The sequence below is a fragment of the Coenobita brevimanus genome, chromosome 13 (genome assembly GCF_032717465.1).
Source record: "Coenobita brevimanus isolate Jiangsu-jjx chromosome 13, ASM3271746v2, whole genome shotgun sequence".
NCBI classification, from domain to species: Eukaryota; Metazoa; Arthropoda; class Malacostraca; order Decapoda; family Coenobitidae; genus Coenobita; species Coenobita brevimanus.
In genome coordinates, this window is record NC_136966.1 from 10342682 (window position 1) to 10360434 (window position 17753).

At 41.5% G+C, this 17753-nt stretch overlaps 1 protein-coding gene across 1 annotated transcript in view; it reads right to left on the reverse strand.

The window, feature by feature from the left end:
* Positions 1-1966: 1966 nt before the first annotated feature.
* LOC145414904 (uncharacterized) overlaps positions 1967-17753 on the reverse strand; it is a 45007-nt gene continuing 29220 nt past the window's right edge. The window contains exons 2-3 of the mRNA XM_080284323.1: positions 4279-4385; positions 1967-2167 (exon numbers count right to left, since the gene is read on the reverse strand). Of these exons, the coding sequence (XP_080140449.1) occupies positions 1967-2167; positions 4279-4385 (308 nt within the window). The remainder of the gene's footprint in view (positions 2168-4278; positions 4386-17753) is intronic.

A 17753-nucleotide genomic window follows, 5' to 3' on the forward strand; every position in this document is an offset into this window, starting at 1 on the left:
TTTTTTGAGCCAGTGCTGAATTGACTTACAAAATAATGGACCCAATTACAAACCACGAAAAATTCCATCGGAAATAATTAATTGTACATGTTTTAGTTTAGTGACAGGTGACATTTATTTTCATTAATATACTCTTCATGGCTCAGCAGATACCTGGCGTGTGATCCCACCGGGCTCAAGTTTAATTCCCGCCTCAGGCTGTGATTAATTTCTAAGGTTTTGTTCAGGGTATTACGCTCGTAGATCCTCATCCCACGCCGTTCCCTTGTGCTTGGGTGGCTGGAGCAGCATAGGTGTTTCCAGCAGCCACAACCTCTTCTGACTGCCGAGACAGAAGTGAGATTATACCTGATCCTTCTTTTCTACCTTAACACATGTCCGTAAAAGGAAATTGCTGTGAAACTGGTAACATTCAGTGTACAGTACATGAGATGTGTTGGAATGGGGAGTGGTTGGATGGAATGGAACTGCATCAGTGAGAAACTTCCTTTATCAGTACCCATAAAGGATATACCGTATAATGACAATCCTGTCAAGAAACTCATTTTTTATTTGATGATTACAAAGGGGGGGAAGTCGCCCTGTTCTAATGTTTATGTACTGTCTTTGGTGTATGCATGAGAGTTTGCATATGCAGTTTTTATTTATGCTTGCCTTGCCTCAGTACAAAATCTGTTAAAGGATTGTGGAGTTATCACATGCTTAATGACACTGGACTGTCCTTCATTCTCATAACATGCCCAGTACCTTGCAAGTCATGTGCAGTATGCAGCCATTTTTCTTGTAGGGCAAATGGATTTCCTGAGTCTTTTTCTGCTTTAGACGATCAAAGTCAAACCAATCTATTTATCATATATTGTTGCAAGCAAGAGGAATAAACTTACATTTATACAACTGTGACATTTAAGGAAAATAGTTAATTCTGAGTTACAAAGGATTTATCAAATCAAAGAACATAGGTGATTATATTGGATATGTGTAAACGTTATTAAAAACCTATTGTAATACACCCAAAGAAGCCAAGGAAGTAGAAGATAAAGCATTAATATTCTACTATTTGTTATTTTGATAAACAGTTTAAAAGCTACGGTGATCTTTGTTGTTATAAAAATGTTCCCCATTGAAAAGTATGAGATTTTTTTTTTTCCCCCTTTTCGCTTAATGAGCGAGACTAACGTGTCTTGATCTGCGTTTGAGGAAGGATTATTACGATGGGTGCAGTCGTTCAGGTATGGGTCATTGCCCATTATCAGCAAACAGCACTAATTTACACAGTGTTTCTTCCACTTCCTTGATACACTTCTAATCCAGCAACATCACTTCTTCACTTAACTCGTGGAACATCTTCATGACTCATGTCTGCTGCCATTTCTCTTACCGCTAAATATATGTTCAGATAGAGAAAGCAAATATGGTGCATGAAGGCAAGCTTCGTGGTATCTGACTTATTGTGATCATCATCATCATCAGCAGCAGCAGCAGCATCACCACCAACTGCACCAGAAATCATCATCATTATCATCATCATCAGCAGCAGCAGCAGTCATCATCATCGTCATCATCAATCATCATTACATATGGAAATTGATGGAACTAATAAACTTACAAGAGATCGAAATGGATGGATGGATTAAGCACTAATTACCACGCCTTTCATATTTTGGTAATGAGCAGGATCATTATACATCAGGTGTATGGACAAAATATCTCAACAGAAAAATACGAATGAAATGTTTAGAATAACCGAGGCTGAGCCAGGATTCCGAAGGCGTGGATTATGTGTAAATGAGTGCCTGGCCCATTTCCCTCCCCATGCTGTGTGGTAATTATCTCATTCTGGGACTTTATATTCTATTCATTGTGGATCCAACCTTGCCCCTATTTAAGGTATGATATGGGGTTGAGATAATGATGAAGATGAATTTTGTCGCCGATGTGATGCCTTCGTGGCGCTGAGACTGCCGGCCTAATTCATCTTCTCGTAGATGTGGTCAGCGAGTACGTTTTCTTTCCCAACTTTAAGTACCACATCGTAGAGGTATTTAGATGAGGCTTCGTCGTAGATGTGTTCAGGCGAGGCTTCTTTCTTGGGGTCGGTCATCGGCTCCATGTACGCACCCTCATCCTCCATGTTGGAATCTGGTGTTAGTTTTGTCCAGTTTCTCTTCTGAAAAAAAAATGCTTACTTATCGGTTTCTCATTTATTATCTAACCTATAAAGAGATGGCTGTTGGGACAAATCGACATCGGGACAGCCTATCTGAGTTTAGCTGAAGATCTTTATTCGACATTTTATATTCTTCTTCCAGACCATCTTCCTCCTCCTTAGTCTTAACCTCCCGTTTACCATTGTCGGTACGATCCTTATAGATAAACCACTGCAGGGTCGGTGGCTACAAATTTGTCCACTATGTTTTGCTCCCCCTTGATATACCCATATTTATTCCACAGTCTCATCCTTCAGTATACAGTAACTTCCTTGTCCTATGAAAGTTAGTTACGGTATGTCGACTGCCAACAGTGTTTCGCTATTGTACTTTGGTTATCACACACTACAGTTCTTTCACTTTAGCTTGGCCTAGAGTCTCGTCCTTTTGCAGCTTATTGCGTGTAGTTCAGTAGCAGAAAAAGACAGTGTTAAGGCTTTGTAAACTTTACATAACACTTCTTCGTAAGTAGCATCATATTTCTCTGCTAAGCTATGGCTACAGAAATAACAGTTTTCAGTCAGGCTGTAGCGAAAGAATATTTGCTCACTCGACACTTAATACCCAGCGAAAAGTTTGCCTCCAGAAAGTGCTGACAACCGCGACTCCCTTCGCTCACACATATAGTAAGGTTTTCACTTCTAATCACCCCTGTCTCACTCTCGCTTCCCTGTACATATACATCATTAACTTATCCCATTACGTGTTACTGGAACTTCCCGCATTCATGTGGGAAGTTTTATTATTCCTGTGAATATTATTATTCTTATTTAATTTAAAACTGCGATATTTCAAAGACTTTTTGACTTACTGTAGAGCCTTGAAACTTAGTCAAACTTAGCTGGACGGCTGTCCGCTTCTTTTGGCCAAATACAGTGTCAGTCCGTCAACTGGATCTTCATATATTATCCGGAACACAAGACAGTGAGTCAGCCACGCAGTTTCTTGAGCGCTCAGGCTAGGAAACTACAATTTCACTACAATACGAGTATAGCCTTAAGGCGGACGCAGTGTTGATATGGGCTGATATAGGTATGAGATTGCCTGGGGTAAAAAATTGGGACTTTTCTGGTTATTTCGAATGCCACCTAATTTTTCCGTGGAGGATTAAAGCTAGAGCCACCAAACTTAGTGGACATGAAGAATCTGATGACCTAAGGTTACATGCACAAAGATCAGTGACGTTGACCTCAAGATGCCTTTATAGCTCGGCTGCTGGTAGGCAATGGCTATGGGAAGTTTTTTTTGCGTATCTAATTTGTCCTTTTTACGGTGTACTGCATGTTAATTGTACTAATTTTAGAGGATTATATTAAGCTTACGCTAGACTTTTTGAATTAAATGTATGTGATATAGACTTCTAAACTCCTTCTTTACTACTCATGCTTCCTGACTTGAATATAATCCCTTCACAGCACCATGAAAACTACCAGAATTCGCCATTATATTGAGGTTTAAGTCACAGAGAAGGCACATCACATCCCGACCTACAGTTCCCCAGTTTGTCATTATAATAAACAGTTCAGTATTACCCTTATTGTCGTTTTTAAACTGGACATAACAGACTGGCAGTGAAAGGCAAGTTGGGAGAAAAAGCAGTGATGGGTGATGGGAAGGACAGGGCTAATGAGGCACGAGAGTGAAGAAGTATGTTGGGTGATACGAAGAGCGAGTTTGAGGCAGGACAGGGTAGGTTAGTGGTAATGTTGACGCGTGGCAGGGCGGGTGAGAGTCAGGGTGGGATAGTGGTATGGCAGGGAGGGTGAGAGGCAGGTCAGGTTAGGTGAAAGGCCAGGTGGGTAAGAAGCAGAGTGGTTGAGAGACAAGGCAGAGTGGGAGTGAGAGGCAATGCAGAATGGATGAGAGACAAGGTTGGGTGAGTGTGAAACAAAGTAGGGTGAGTGAAAGGCAAGGTAGGGTGGGTGAAAGACAAGGTAGGGTGAGTGAGAGGCAAGGTAGGGTGAGTGAGGGGAAAGGCTGGATGAGTGAGAGGTAAGGTAGGGTGGGTGAAAAACAGGGTAGGGTGGGCGGGAGGCAAGATAGGGAGGGAGAGAGGCAGTGTCTTCAGTACCTTGCGACTCCAGGCGATAACCATCATGATCAGGTTGAAAACTGACAACACAAGGACTATGCTCATGCACGCCAGGAGTGTGTTTGCGTAGCCGGAAGTCGCTGGACCTGTGAAAACGGAAGAAAAATATGCGCTTTTACTTCCACTATGAAGAGTCCCATCCTGCTCATGTATAGATGCACTACGGCTTTGGGTATTGCAGACTCTCCGGTGAATACTCCACTATGGTAAACCTGCTCTGATGAAGATTGAGTGTACTGCATGCTTGTGACACACCGCTCAAGACTGATCATCATATAAGTATTCATATCCTAATACATTAGGTCAGTCTTGAAACATTACAACCTGCACTGATCAGTTCCAGTATCATCGGAGACCCACTGCGAGGAAGGTTTTGGAGGAAGTGTACGTAGGGAAAATACCTCAGCACTCACACTAAATAATATGATAATCAGTCTAATTCTTATTTCATACTTTGATGTCTCCCTGCATGAACATTCCTTATTTACCAGACTTATCCCACGGTCAACAAAGGGTGAAGGGAAAAAAGTTACCCTGCTTTCAACCTGAGTGACAAAGCTAGTACAGTACCCACGTAACTACGATGAAGAAGTTAATGTAGTCAGTGGCCATAGAATGATATGTCAGGTAGCAATATCTAGTGAGAGAGAGAGAGAGAGAGAGAGAGGAAGCGAAAAAAGATAACATATTTAATAAACAGGATTCAAGAGAACTCGAGTTGTCACTACTGAGATATCCTGTGTGTGTGTGTGTGTGTGTGTGTGTGTGCACTTTACACTACCACCACAACCACTGCCGGTATTACTACTACTACTATTACAACCACTGCTACTACTACTACTACCACTACCGCAGCTATAAAAAAATAATAATCATGATAATAACTATAATAATGATATATATATATATATATATATATATATATATATATATATATATATATATATATATATATATATATATATATATATATATATATATATATATATATATATAGTATTTATACCGGTACATATAGATAGATAGATAATGAAGTAAAATTGTATATGAAAGACAAATATTTTTCCTTTCATACTGAGGACACATTTAGGGAGCCGTACAGCATAGGGTCGTACTCTGAATGAGACAAGATAACATGCATTCTGTATGGACTTTGGGGTTTAGTATTAAAGTGAGTTACATGTAATATGCATTGCATGTAGGACAACTGGTGAACACTCGAGAACAAAGAAGCACAACTGTGCCCAGAATAGGTTGCCACCAGGAAATGCATCCGGTGCGACACAGATAGCTGCAGACTACAACAAAGTCCTGTAAATAATGGCGCCATCTTGCCTTACTAACTCCCTCAGTCTCATGGTCTTTTTTCTTATAGTCTTATTACCTTCTGATTATTTAGTAACTTAAAAAATGATGTCTCGTGGGGTTAAAAAGACTGTATATATCCCCTTAAATATGAAAATCCTCTCCATATTGATATACAGATGCCTGGGGCTGCAGGGGTACAATACAAGATACGTCATTGTAGTGAACGGCCAGTCCCCATTAAACCTGATGTGTTATTTCTAATCTAATTCTACTTAACTTCAAAGGATTTTCTGTTCCAGAGAGTCTTTTCTAACTGGAGGAGTTAGATATAAAAATCCGTAGCTTCACCGCGAGAGGCCCTACTTAAATTAAATAAAAACTGTCTGGTGGCAGGAAACATAAAGTGGAAACGGGTCATTGAATAAAGGAGCTAAGAGGGAAGTGAGGAGGAGTATACGAGTCATAACAGTGTATTTTTACGATTTGGTCTTCTGGCGAGAATGTTATTTATGGAACCCATCCTGTGCTGAAAGGGTTAATGAATGTTACCTCTTAACACCCCAGATCGAAAAGTCACTCCTGATAAGACCCAAATACTATATCTATCTATCCAACCATTCATCCATCCATACTTCAATCTGTCTATCTATCTACATCTGTCTATCTATCTCTTACCTATATCTAAAAGACAGTAATAGCCAACAAATCAGACGACGTATTGTATTTGGGGGAGGCGGTGGCTCAATCGGTAGAGAGGCGGCCTGCAGTCCTACTGGACCCAGGTTCAAATCCTCGCTGGGGCAGGGAACAGTTTAAGGATTTGAATTTCATGTAAAGCAGACTTTACCGACCTACCAGAAGACCCGCCGACATGTAAAAATACCCCCGCTAATACCAATACACCAGTCCTGTATGAGACAGCCCTAGCATGTATTCAATATGGACGGTGGGTGTTAGCGCCGAAGTGGTGACATGTAGAGAGGTGTATGATATGTAGGAGGACTACTGGGCCTTGGGACCAGGCTGTGAAGCATATGCCCAGAGTCGAGCACATAAAAAAAAAAAAAACATTCTTACTATCTCCAGATAGTTTTGCTCACTTTTGTTTGAGCTTTTCGGTTTGGTGGGGACAGATTCAGGCTTCATTAACCCCTTCAGCACAAGAAACTCTCCTTGTATAATCGTCTGGAAGGAACAAGAGCATAGGGAGAAAAAGACGTTATTGGAGTGAAGGGGTTAAGAACTCAGGGTGGTTCTGCTATAAATTATACGATAAAGGGGGTCTCCTTGGTAGTTATTTATTACCAGAAGTCATTTTGTTTGGTCGTATTTTTTCACTTTAATAATTATTGCTTGGTTGTGAAGTGCGTGGTAGTTATGACAGTTAAGCCTAATTTATAAACAGATATTCATATGAAGACTCAAGCTGACGTGAGATTAAACATACAGTCTCTGCTCTATTTTGTCCAGCCTGAGGCAAGAGTTGACGTACTGTTACTCGGCGTCAACTTCACACTTCGGGAATGTCCGTCACTTTCCCACTTGACATGTCACATCATTTATCGGCAGAAAAACATACCAACATTCCTTACCTCGAGCATTAGCCAGCTGAAGGAAGTGAGAACAAGAGGTGAAACATGAAGCGAACTTTAGTTGTGTGACCAGATAAACATAGCAAAGGTCTCTCAGCTTAGGAATACTAACCAGTAGAAGAAAGTGAGAAGCAGAAAAAGGTAAAATATTACGATACCTTACGTCCAACAGAAGAAAATGAGAAGTAGAAAAGGCGAAACATTACGTGAACAGCCCTAAGCCTGTGATATTACAGTCACTGTCATACCTTGCCTAAAATGTAACAAATTTCATGCTTACTGCGTCACAGCACACATATTAACCCTTACAACCCTAGGATATATATATATATATATATATATATATACTGGTGTAGTTGATGATATATCCATATTAAGTAGGAACTTCACAGGTGAAATCCCTGCTCTTCGAATATATGCCTTGAACTGATACATTTCGCCAGGAAAAAAGAAATACTAAAAACTTCATCATCAGGAAAGGTTAAGAGCCGTATTATGAACCTCAAAATCTGATGCTGCATTTAATATTTATCCATTGCTACTTTCAGAGTCATTCAGCTTGGGAGAAACTTTTCAACATGAACTTATTTAATACAGCCTTCCGTTACCTCTTCAATGCAGATCTTCCTTCTGGTGGCAGCAAGATTATAAGAAAAATAATCGTGTTGGAGGAGTTTGACTTACAATCGTGAAGGGAAAGTATACCTCCAAACATGACACATTGATAAAATACACGGTTGAAAAATTAAAGAACCATATGTACAGACAGACACATGAATCTTCCCAAGTTTGGCGAATACATAGCTTCATTTTTCCCATCGATTCTTATCGTCTCTCTTAAGAAGAAAATCGTCTGAAAGTAGCAAGTACGGTAACCCATAAGATAACAGAAATTACTGTACCTCACCGGACTAAAGCAACTGAGGCTTACTTACACATTGCTGCAGCAGTTTTAACGATGCGGCAGTAAATGATCTTGGTTTCGTGTATTTATGTACGATGACGGGAGTAAAGAGGTGTGAGTCTTCACCACACCAACATTACACAAAGACTAAACTGTGCTCTGATTTCCGGTGTTATTGTCTGGCCACCGTAGCAAGACAATCGTGCACCATCATCACCATTGTCGTCTCCGTCGTCATCATCATCATCATCATCATCTTCAGTATCATTTTTATTATCATAATCTTCATAATAATCATCATCATCGTCGTTGTCGTCTTCGTCATCGCCATCATCATCCTATTCACTATCATCTTTATCATAATTTTCATTTCGATGATACTGATGATGATGATGATCATCATGATTATTATTATCTTCAATATCATTATTAGCCTGTCATCAACGTTATTATTATCATTGCCAGCAGCAGGAGCATGACCTCTTTTCACACTGCAGGATGAGGTGAAATAGGACCCAGAGACAATTAAACAGAATGCATAAAGGTGGGAGAACGATCACCATCCTGCTGAAATGACCAACACAGCCACCACACAACATTCAGACCCCCACAGTCCTGTCTGTACCTCACGACCATAATCGTCTGTGCACTTTTTTCTTACAAAAGTTTAACACGACGAGAAGAAGGTACTAGTGCAGTTGTTGTTGTTTTGTTGCTGTTTTTGTTACAGTCGCGAACGAAAGCGATGGGGTTATGCGTTTGGTCTAGTCAGTCTGCCCTGTGGTCTACCTTGTCTGCCCGTCTATCAAAAAGATTAAAGAAATGAAACCACCAGATTCGGCGCTGTGATTGAGAACTATCAGAGGAACAGGTAATTATTCTATGGTCGAACGAGGGCATGGGTCCTAGTCTAGAGCAAGAACAAATCAAGCAGTTTTGATCCGATTTCGACAAACTTGGTGGAAGGGATAAAGGACAGGACAGTGTGACTCATCTTTGAAAACAATGACAAGGTTAAAGGTTCGACCTTTGAACTCAGAGAGGCTTGGCTCGATTTACACCAGACTTTGTGGAAGTGTTAAAGGCTGACGAGGATGACTTTACTGTATTTTTAAAAAATGTGTCAAAGGTCTAGGTCACATGTTAATGTTAGCTTTTAATTTTGATCCTATTTTGATGAAACTTAGTGGTTGGGATGGAGGTCAGGCATGCGTCAAGTAATTCTGTTTTGAGAGTAAACAGTCAAAGGTCAAGGGCATAGGGGATGGTGATGTGTTGAGTCTCAAGCACTAGTTACACGATCAGTTGCACGTGTAGTGTGCCAGCACGCTGTTCATCAGTGTCAAGGCTGGTGACGAAACGCTTTTTAAACGGTACACCAGAAGATGGGGAAAGTGATTCAGTTCATTTCGACTATATGATTATTTTCCAACATTATTTTCAGTACTGTAGTGTGTATCTACAGGTGCACACTGATCGTGTGGATTGGCATTTAGACCGAGTGTATGGCGCGAGTGTTGCACCATCTGAGTGCTTCTTGTTGTTGATTTTGTTGTTGTAATTTTTGTTAATGGTGTTTGAAAATAACATTCCTCAGATTTTCCTAAGAAGGGGAAAATATGAAAATTTAGGCTGAACTGGTGGAAAACATGAGTTTGTGAACAGATGAAATTTTGAATGCAAACAAAAGGAAGCGGAGACGTGACGTAAGATCCATCTTCCTGTTCGGAACGTCAAGTGGCTAGCTGATCCTGGCGCTCAGCTCTTTCTCTCTGGAATTTCCTTTGCGCCCCGTCATTGGCAATTTATTATCCTACTCCATCCCAACATTATCACATCTTCATTGCCCAGGCAGGAGAGTAGGGGCTTTGGAGCTAGAGTTCTCAGTGTAGATGATTTTCTTATCTTTACCCAGGTTTTAGTCGTTTTGAAACTTATAGTACGAAGCTCAGGGGCAGAATAAGACAATATTGTGGCTGTACATCCTTTCCACAGCGGTTCTTCATGGCTTGCACCATATTGAAGCGATGATCCCATGTTACAACTCAGTATTCAGGATGGAGAGATGTCAGTTTTAGACCAAGTTAGAGTAAAAGGGGCATAGTTGTTTGTTCCTACGTAGCATCGCATGAGCAATAAACCCCAACCATCTCTCTGAGCTAAACCCTTCTAAATCCGAGTGGAGCGCCTTAACTCACCAGACCACCAAGCTACCTATTGCAGGTTAATGTTCTTCTCTGTGTTTCTAATATCTTTTCAACCAATTCAGATCGATAACGTGTTTTATATTTCATTCTGTTGCCACCAAGCGATTTTATACAACTAATGAAGGTGTTGATGAAGGCGCTATGTACCCGGTCCAGTTTAAAGAGTCTCATATAAGCTAAATATAATCGTCTAAAATGTACAGGGGAAATGAGAAAAAGAAAAAAAAATGTGGCATCAAACTTGTGTGGTTATTACAGCCTTACTGTGGGAGGTTGGAGGGGGGGGAACGGTTGGGTGAGGGGCTGGGTGTATTCCGGTATGACAGAGAATTGGATCTCTCTCTCTCTCTCTCTCTCTCTCTCTTCATGTGTGTGTGTGTGTGTGTGTGTGTGTGTGTGTGTGTATGTGTGTGTGTGTTTGTGTGTGTGTGTGTGTGTGTGTGTGTGTGTGTGTGTGTGTACAATATCCTGTGCATCATCAGTGGCTGCATCAAAACCACTCCTCAGCTCACGTATGCTTTGTAACTAGTCTTCGCTGTCACTGAATATCTTGATATGAGAGGCACTTGTTCTATGTTCCGTGTTCCCTTACATTCTATCGATCCCATCTTACTCATTCCTTTAGCCTCTCTCTCTCTCTCTCTCTCTCTCTCTCTCTCTCTCTCTCTCTCTCTCTCTCTCTCTCTCTCTCTCTCTCTCCTCTCTCTCTCTCTCTCTCTCTCTCTCTCTCTCTCTCTCTCTCTCTCTCTCTCTCTCTCTCTCTCTCTCTCTCTCTCAGCTACATGACTGGGCTTCATCCACCCAGTGTGAACTTGTAGCACTTGTGAATGGGCTGGAACAAGTTTGTCTGAGGAAACAAGATGTCATCATCTTAACAGACAGCATGTGTGCTCTGCAATCTCTCTCTGACCCTCACCCCACATACCCTGACCTTGTTCACAGGATCAGGCGGATTGTTGCAGTGCTTAGGGAGATCGGTGTACAGGTCAAATTTGTTTGGATCCCCTCGCATGTTGGAATCTCGGGTAATGAAAGAGCTGACATTTTAGCCAAGGAGGCTTCTAACAAGGACACTTGTGACTATGACCTGGGACTTTCGCTTAGACAACTTAAAAGAAAGATCATGACCATACAAAAAGAAAGAGTGACTGACCTTAGACTCAGAGAACACAACACCAGCACTTCCATACACTACTACAACACAGTTGCATTGATGACAAGTTACGTATATGGCAGACATACGACAAGTAGGTGGGTTCACTCTGTACATGCAAGAATAAGGCTTGGCTACTGTTACCCTTGGGAACTGGGTTGGCAGGTTGATGATGAGAAGAGGAAGTGCAAAGTATGTGAACAACCCAACAAACACACTTTGAGGCATTATTTATTGGAATGTCCACTCATACGTGAATACAGGAATACTCAGTTTATGACAATAGAGAGTCAGGCAAAATTTATGTTAGAAAATGATATTGTCAGAAAAATACTGAGGAAGTATAAATTATTTGATTCTCCTCAGCAACACAACAATTGCCCCCAAAATATACTTATCCTAATATAACTGTTATAAAATTTGTCAGCTTAAGAACTTTTTTCATATATGTGTGATCAGTTCGTTCAACTCTCTCACCCTATGTATACTGATAATATAATATGAGTTATATTTATGTTGATATACTGTTGTAAGACTTTTGTAATGCAGATAGGGATGCATCTCGCTGAAATACTGCCTTCCTTTTGGATACTCCTTGTAAATTCTTTGTATGATGCTGTATCTATGTATTCTTTTGACGCTGCCCCTTCACAGGATGAGGTGTGGGGTGTCCAATAAACTAGCCCCACTGGGGTCAAATCAAATCTCTCTCTCTCTCTCTCTCTCTCTCTCTCTCTCTCTCTCTCTCTCTCTCTCTCTCTCTCTCTCTCTCTCTCTCTCTCTCTCTCGTTTCTTCCTTTAACACCCTTCTCATTCCTCGTTTTAGCTTCCTTTTGTTTTAAAAATCCTATAATTCCTCTTTTCCATTCGGTGTCGTCTTTTTGCTCACATCCACTAAGGCATATGATACTTAGGATCAATGCAAATTTCGGTTTCGCTCACCCTACCTCAGTTATATATTATTTTTTCCTACTTGATGTACTATTTCTGTCTCTCTCCACTTCACAACTTCACAACCACACACATTTTAAAGCCGTAACTGGATCGTCCCCTCTAATAATCCGATTTTTCCCTTCCTTTCTCTCCTACATCCTTCTTTTCATTTTTTTTAGTTCTTCTGTGTCCTGCCTCCTTCTTTCTATGCATCGCCTTTTCTCCTTTCTCTCCATTCGATATCTGTCTGCCTCATATCATGCTGGCGTCCTCAGTTTCCGCGACATAGCTTTCTCCCCTCTTCCTCTTGCAATCACCATATCGGTTTCACTCTGCCTTCCACATCTACACTACCGCTGCCACTTCACACTTCCTGCAGAGACCCCAATAGCCTCCCACTTACCGTAAACATTCCCCCTCCTGCATATACTGTAGCCCAGGTGATTACCGTAACTCTCTTCTTCCTCCCTCCATCCCTACCAATATCATCACTTTTGTACTGACCTTCTCCTTCGTTTGGCATCATTTCTCTTCTCCTCGTTCAGGGATCTTTCTTACCAGTAGAAAGAGCCTGATATCTACAGTTCACAAGAGAGAAAGAGAGAGAGAGAGAGCGCAAATCCTTCTCTCACGTTGACATTTCACCATCCGTTCCTCAGCCTTCGTACCCTTTATTCCTGTTTCTTCTCACCCTCATTCACATCGTCGCCTATTCCTCCCCGCACTTTTGCATCAGCATCATGATTATCATCGCTGTAACTCCTGCCGTCTCATATTCAACTCACTTCATCAGCCTGTCACACGATCATTTGTCTGCATTACTTTAAAAGATTGCCCCTAAACTCATCTCCTGCATCCCTACCTCCATCTACACACACCACCTTATTAACTCTCCTCTCCCATTATTCTGTCCGTATCATCTGTTTTCCTCACGGTAAACATCCCCTTCACCTGATCTCCTCATCCTCTTTCGTACTGTCCCTACTCTTCTTCACTCTTTTGTAATACTTTTTCATTCATTCTTGTAAATCGTTTCAGTTCTAACGGTTTACTCAATTTTTTCCTCCAGTTTTTCCTACCCCACTCCCCAGTAGCCATTCACGTGCATTGTCCCCTCGTTCCTCTCTTTAAAATACCGGGTACCTGTTTCTTCTTTTAAAGTACATACGTCATATCTCTTCAAATCTGCTCAAAATCTACCTGCCCGTTCCTCACCCTACTTACTCCTGCATATAACTAGACATCCTTCCCTCTTCAACCACAGTCCACCACAAACTATCCCTTCCAGTCTCTCCTCACTTCTCCACACACCCAGTCACCTATTTCAGTGTCATCAGTTGTCTACATACTCAGATGCCACGCCCTTTTCATCCCAACACTTTACATTTAATGACAACTTTCTTTTCTCACCTTCACCATTCCCTATCTCTGCAAAACTTTCACATCCTTCTGTTACTCCTCTGGCTTTGTCTTTCTTTCCCATTCTTTCCGTATACATCATCAGTTGCACATATGCAGCTGACAATACACAGGCCATACCCTCACACTCATACCCATAAATAGAGTGATTAAAGATTGTCAACAAATCCAAGGGAATATCAGATAGTCTACACAGAGCTATGGTACACTGCATAGCTCTGTGTAACGTGTGTAGAATAATTAAAAAAATATAAAAGGATATTTCATTAAGGAACAGTTGTGTCAAATCTGACGCGGCGGCATGCAGAAGTAAAATAACAGTGCCTTGCTGAAAAGGTGTTTTTAAGAGAGAGAGAGAGAGAGAGAGAGTGTAAGGAAATTCCCTTGGTTTCCACAGCATGGTGTGCAGACCTAATCAGAAAAAAAGGGTGGGGGGGAATAAGGGGGACTTGTGAGTCATGTTGCAGAGGAGTAATAGAGGAAATGGATGAGTAAGATGATGGTTGAGAGGGTTAATGAAGAGGAGATGAGACAATAGGGAAAGAGGGAGAATGTGTGAAATGATGAGAGGGTGGGACTGAGGTATTACAAGTATTTAGTGAGAGTGAGGGGAAGGAGGGAGTAAGGAAACAACAGTAATGAAGAGATGGAAAACGAGAGATCAGTGATGTGGTCGTGAGTTACAATGTGCTTGGAATGGGAAAAAAATTCAGTGTGGGATTAGGGGAGAGGTGAAATATGAGAATTTATATTTGAATGTGAGAAAAATAGAGCAAAATTATGACTGGCAGTTTCCGAACGACATAGAGGGAAAGGGGGAGGACAATAAAACAGATGCAGTGAATAGATGAGATGTGGCTGGAAACATTAGGGAAGGGGTGGCATGGAGTTCAGCTGACATGTGAGAGGGTGGTATGTGTATTGAACGTAGGATAAGGCAAAGTTAAAGAGTGCAAAACTAATTAGGAGGATATGGGGTAATAGACTAGATGAAGAGTGCTATCCAGATCCAAAAAAGTAAAGGCGAATCTGAAATAGTTGGAAATGTATTGGGATGAAACGTAATAAATAAACATTAATATAGAATGGAAACAAAAGAGTGGTAAAATACTGAGAGAATAAATGTGAGAAAAACAGGGAGAATTTAAAGAGAAATCATGGAGAATAATAAGGAATATAAGCGAGTGGCGAAGGTCAATTGGAGAGGGAGATTCAGAGAGGGGAGTGAGTGGATAAAATGCGAAGGGCGAGGGATATCCGTGCAGGCAGGGGAGTGAACTGGGGTGAAATACAGCAGAGGGGAAGAGGGTAGCCCCATATAATTAAAACAACGTGAAACCGCTTTTGGCTTAGGGCGCTTAAATTGCCTTATGGAAATGCACCCGTAAATTTTGGTTTATTAGGGTACATAAAGGAGTTTTAACACCGACAGATTACGTTCGTTTGATGAATAGTGAAGTTTTTTGCTTAACACTTGAACAGCTTTCATGGCGATATCATACCTGGCTTCACCATGGTAATTGTCCTTTGGTGTACTCAAGGAAATTTTTTATAACAGTACCAGTTGTCTGAACGATTGATTTTCCACGAGCGTTGGAGTAAGCTGCCACTCCTTTCTGAATCTCCTTCATCACTTAATTGCTCCTCTGTTTTGGTGTTTTATTTTTCCGCACTTTTTCCATACCTGCAGTTTAATAATCTATCTATCTATCTGTCTTTCTATCTATCTATTGCCAGACGCCTCAATGCTGTAAGGGGTGGCCACAAACTAATCGCCTCCATGTCGCCTTGTCCAATGCCACTTCACTGCCTTGCTCCCAGTTCACACCCCTCTCTCTCCTATACCTCTCCACTCCATCCCTCCATCTCATCCTCGGCCTCCCCCTTTCTCTCCCCACCCCCTTATTTTCGAATAAAGTTTTTGCCTTCTAGTTAAAAGTTGGCCACCTCACTCTATCACTTTGGTGGGGTGTAGGTGTGGTGATGATAATGATGATGATAAAACCTAATCAACTCAGACACAGATAAGAGAAATACTGAGATATGTACAAAGCATGGAATTACCCTGTCCGGAAAGAGTCCTACACACACACACACACACACACACACACACACACACACACACACACACACACACACACACACACACACACACACACACACACACCATACCTTTATTTTCTTATTTCTCTACACTCACCGTTCGAATGTTAATATCCCTGACTCCAGTACATTATACTTACATGCAGTAACAGATGTTCTCTTTGCTTTATGTACCGACTCACTACATTTCCTCACTATACTCAAGGCACATATCGTAGACATACCCAACACGGTAGCGAGATAAATGTCTGGGTCCAAGAGTTCGTTTTACATAGACATTGTGTGTATGTGTGTGTGTGTGTGTGTGTGTGTGTGTGTTTAATTATAACCCCCACTACCGGTATCCCTGACCAATGACAAAGTTCCAAGCAATTACCAACATTCCCCATCATTTCCTTTCAGGTGATGGGGCAAATACGTTTACGAAATTATTAATGGCATTATCCTATACTGTAGCGTGGTCATTAGTGAATCCCCCGCAAGGTAGGCATGAGTGATATAGTGGATAATTTCCCTGCTGACTGAGTGATGTGGCCCAGCATGACCTCATGGTGTGCAGATAAAGACTATTATATCATGGCGCGTGGCAATAATTAATCATACGTACCACCTGCACACCGCTAATTACACTAAGCTCTAAGTTCATCGGCTAGTGGTAAATAATTTGAGATCAGATGATGCAAGTTTTCTTGATTTTATATATAGTGTATTATTGGAGAGTCTGTCGCACCACAAAGTATTGGTTGTATCACTTCCATAGACTCCACTATATCCTCTTCCCTTAACCTTTTCATTCACTAGTTCACATAAACCAAATTCATATTAGCAAAGTCTCCCTGGCTTTCAGCTCACAACGGCCGTTCTTCCTCCTCTCTCTCTCTGTCCTTCCATTCACTGTTGCCTGCAGTGTATGGCCCAGCGATTAACCCTTCCTCCCTCTCCTCGTTATTCTGTTCCCTTCATCCTTTCTCATCGTCATAATTATTTTCTCCCTTCTCTTTGCCTTACATCCACCCTTTCTCCATACCTTACCTTTGGCTAATTTCACCCCCCCCCTCCCATATCTTCTCTCTCGCCCTCCATCCTTGTCCAACCAGGTCAGGAAGATAACCTCTCCTACTTCCTTAATTAGTCCTCCTAAATCTGCTCTCGTGCCCAAGTTACCAGCCCTATACTCGTATCTCCACTCCTCCCGTGATTACCTCTCCATATTCTCTCCCTCCATACAATTTCTCTCCACTTCCTTTGTCTCTGTCCCTTTCCTTCTTTACGCGTCATAGTTCTTAGTGGTTCCTCCCTCTCTCTCCGTCTTCCCTTCATTCCTCTGGGGCTTCCTCCTCCTCCTCTGCTCCTTCCTCCATCCCTGCCTTCCTTTCACTCATCTGTGGTTTCTCTTTCCGTTAATCCCTGCTTTCTCTTTACATTCATATCAACCAGTCATTACCACACACCATGCGTAACTCAAAACTATGGTACTATAGTAAAGTATCCTAACTACACACACACACACACACACACACACACACACACACACACACACACACACACACACACACACACACACACACACACACACAGTGTTATTTCCTGACTCCACAACACGCCACATCCGACTTTTACATGTCCTGCCTGCAATACGTTTTACTCAGAAATTAAGGCTTCCCTATATTTTAGGCATCGGTACAGTCTGTATCCTCAGCACCCTCAAGGCTCATTTCTTCTATGGAAACATCGCTAACACTACAGTGAGACACGCGTCAGCACCCGAGACTCCTGGAGTTCGTTTTACAAACACATTTTGTGTGTGTGTGTGTGTGTGTGTGTGTGTGTGTGTG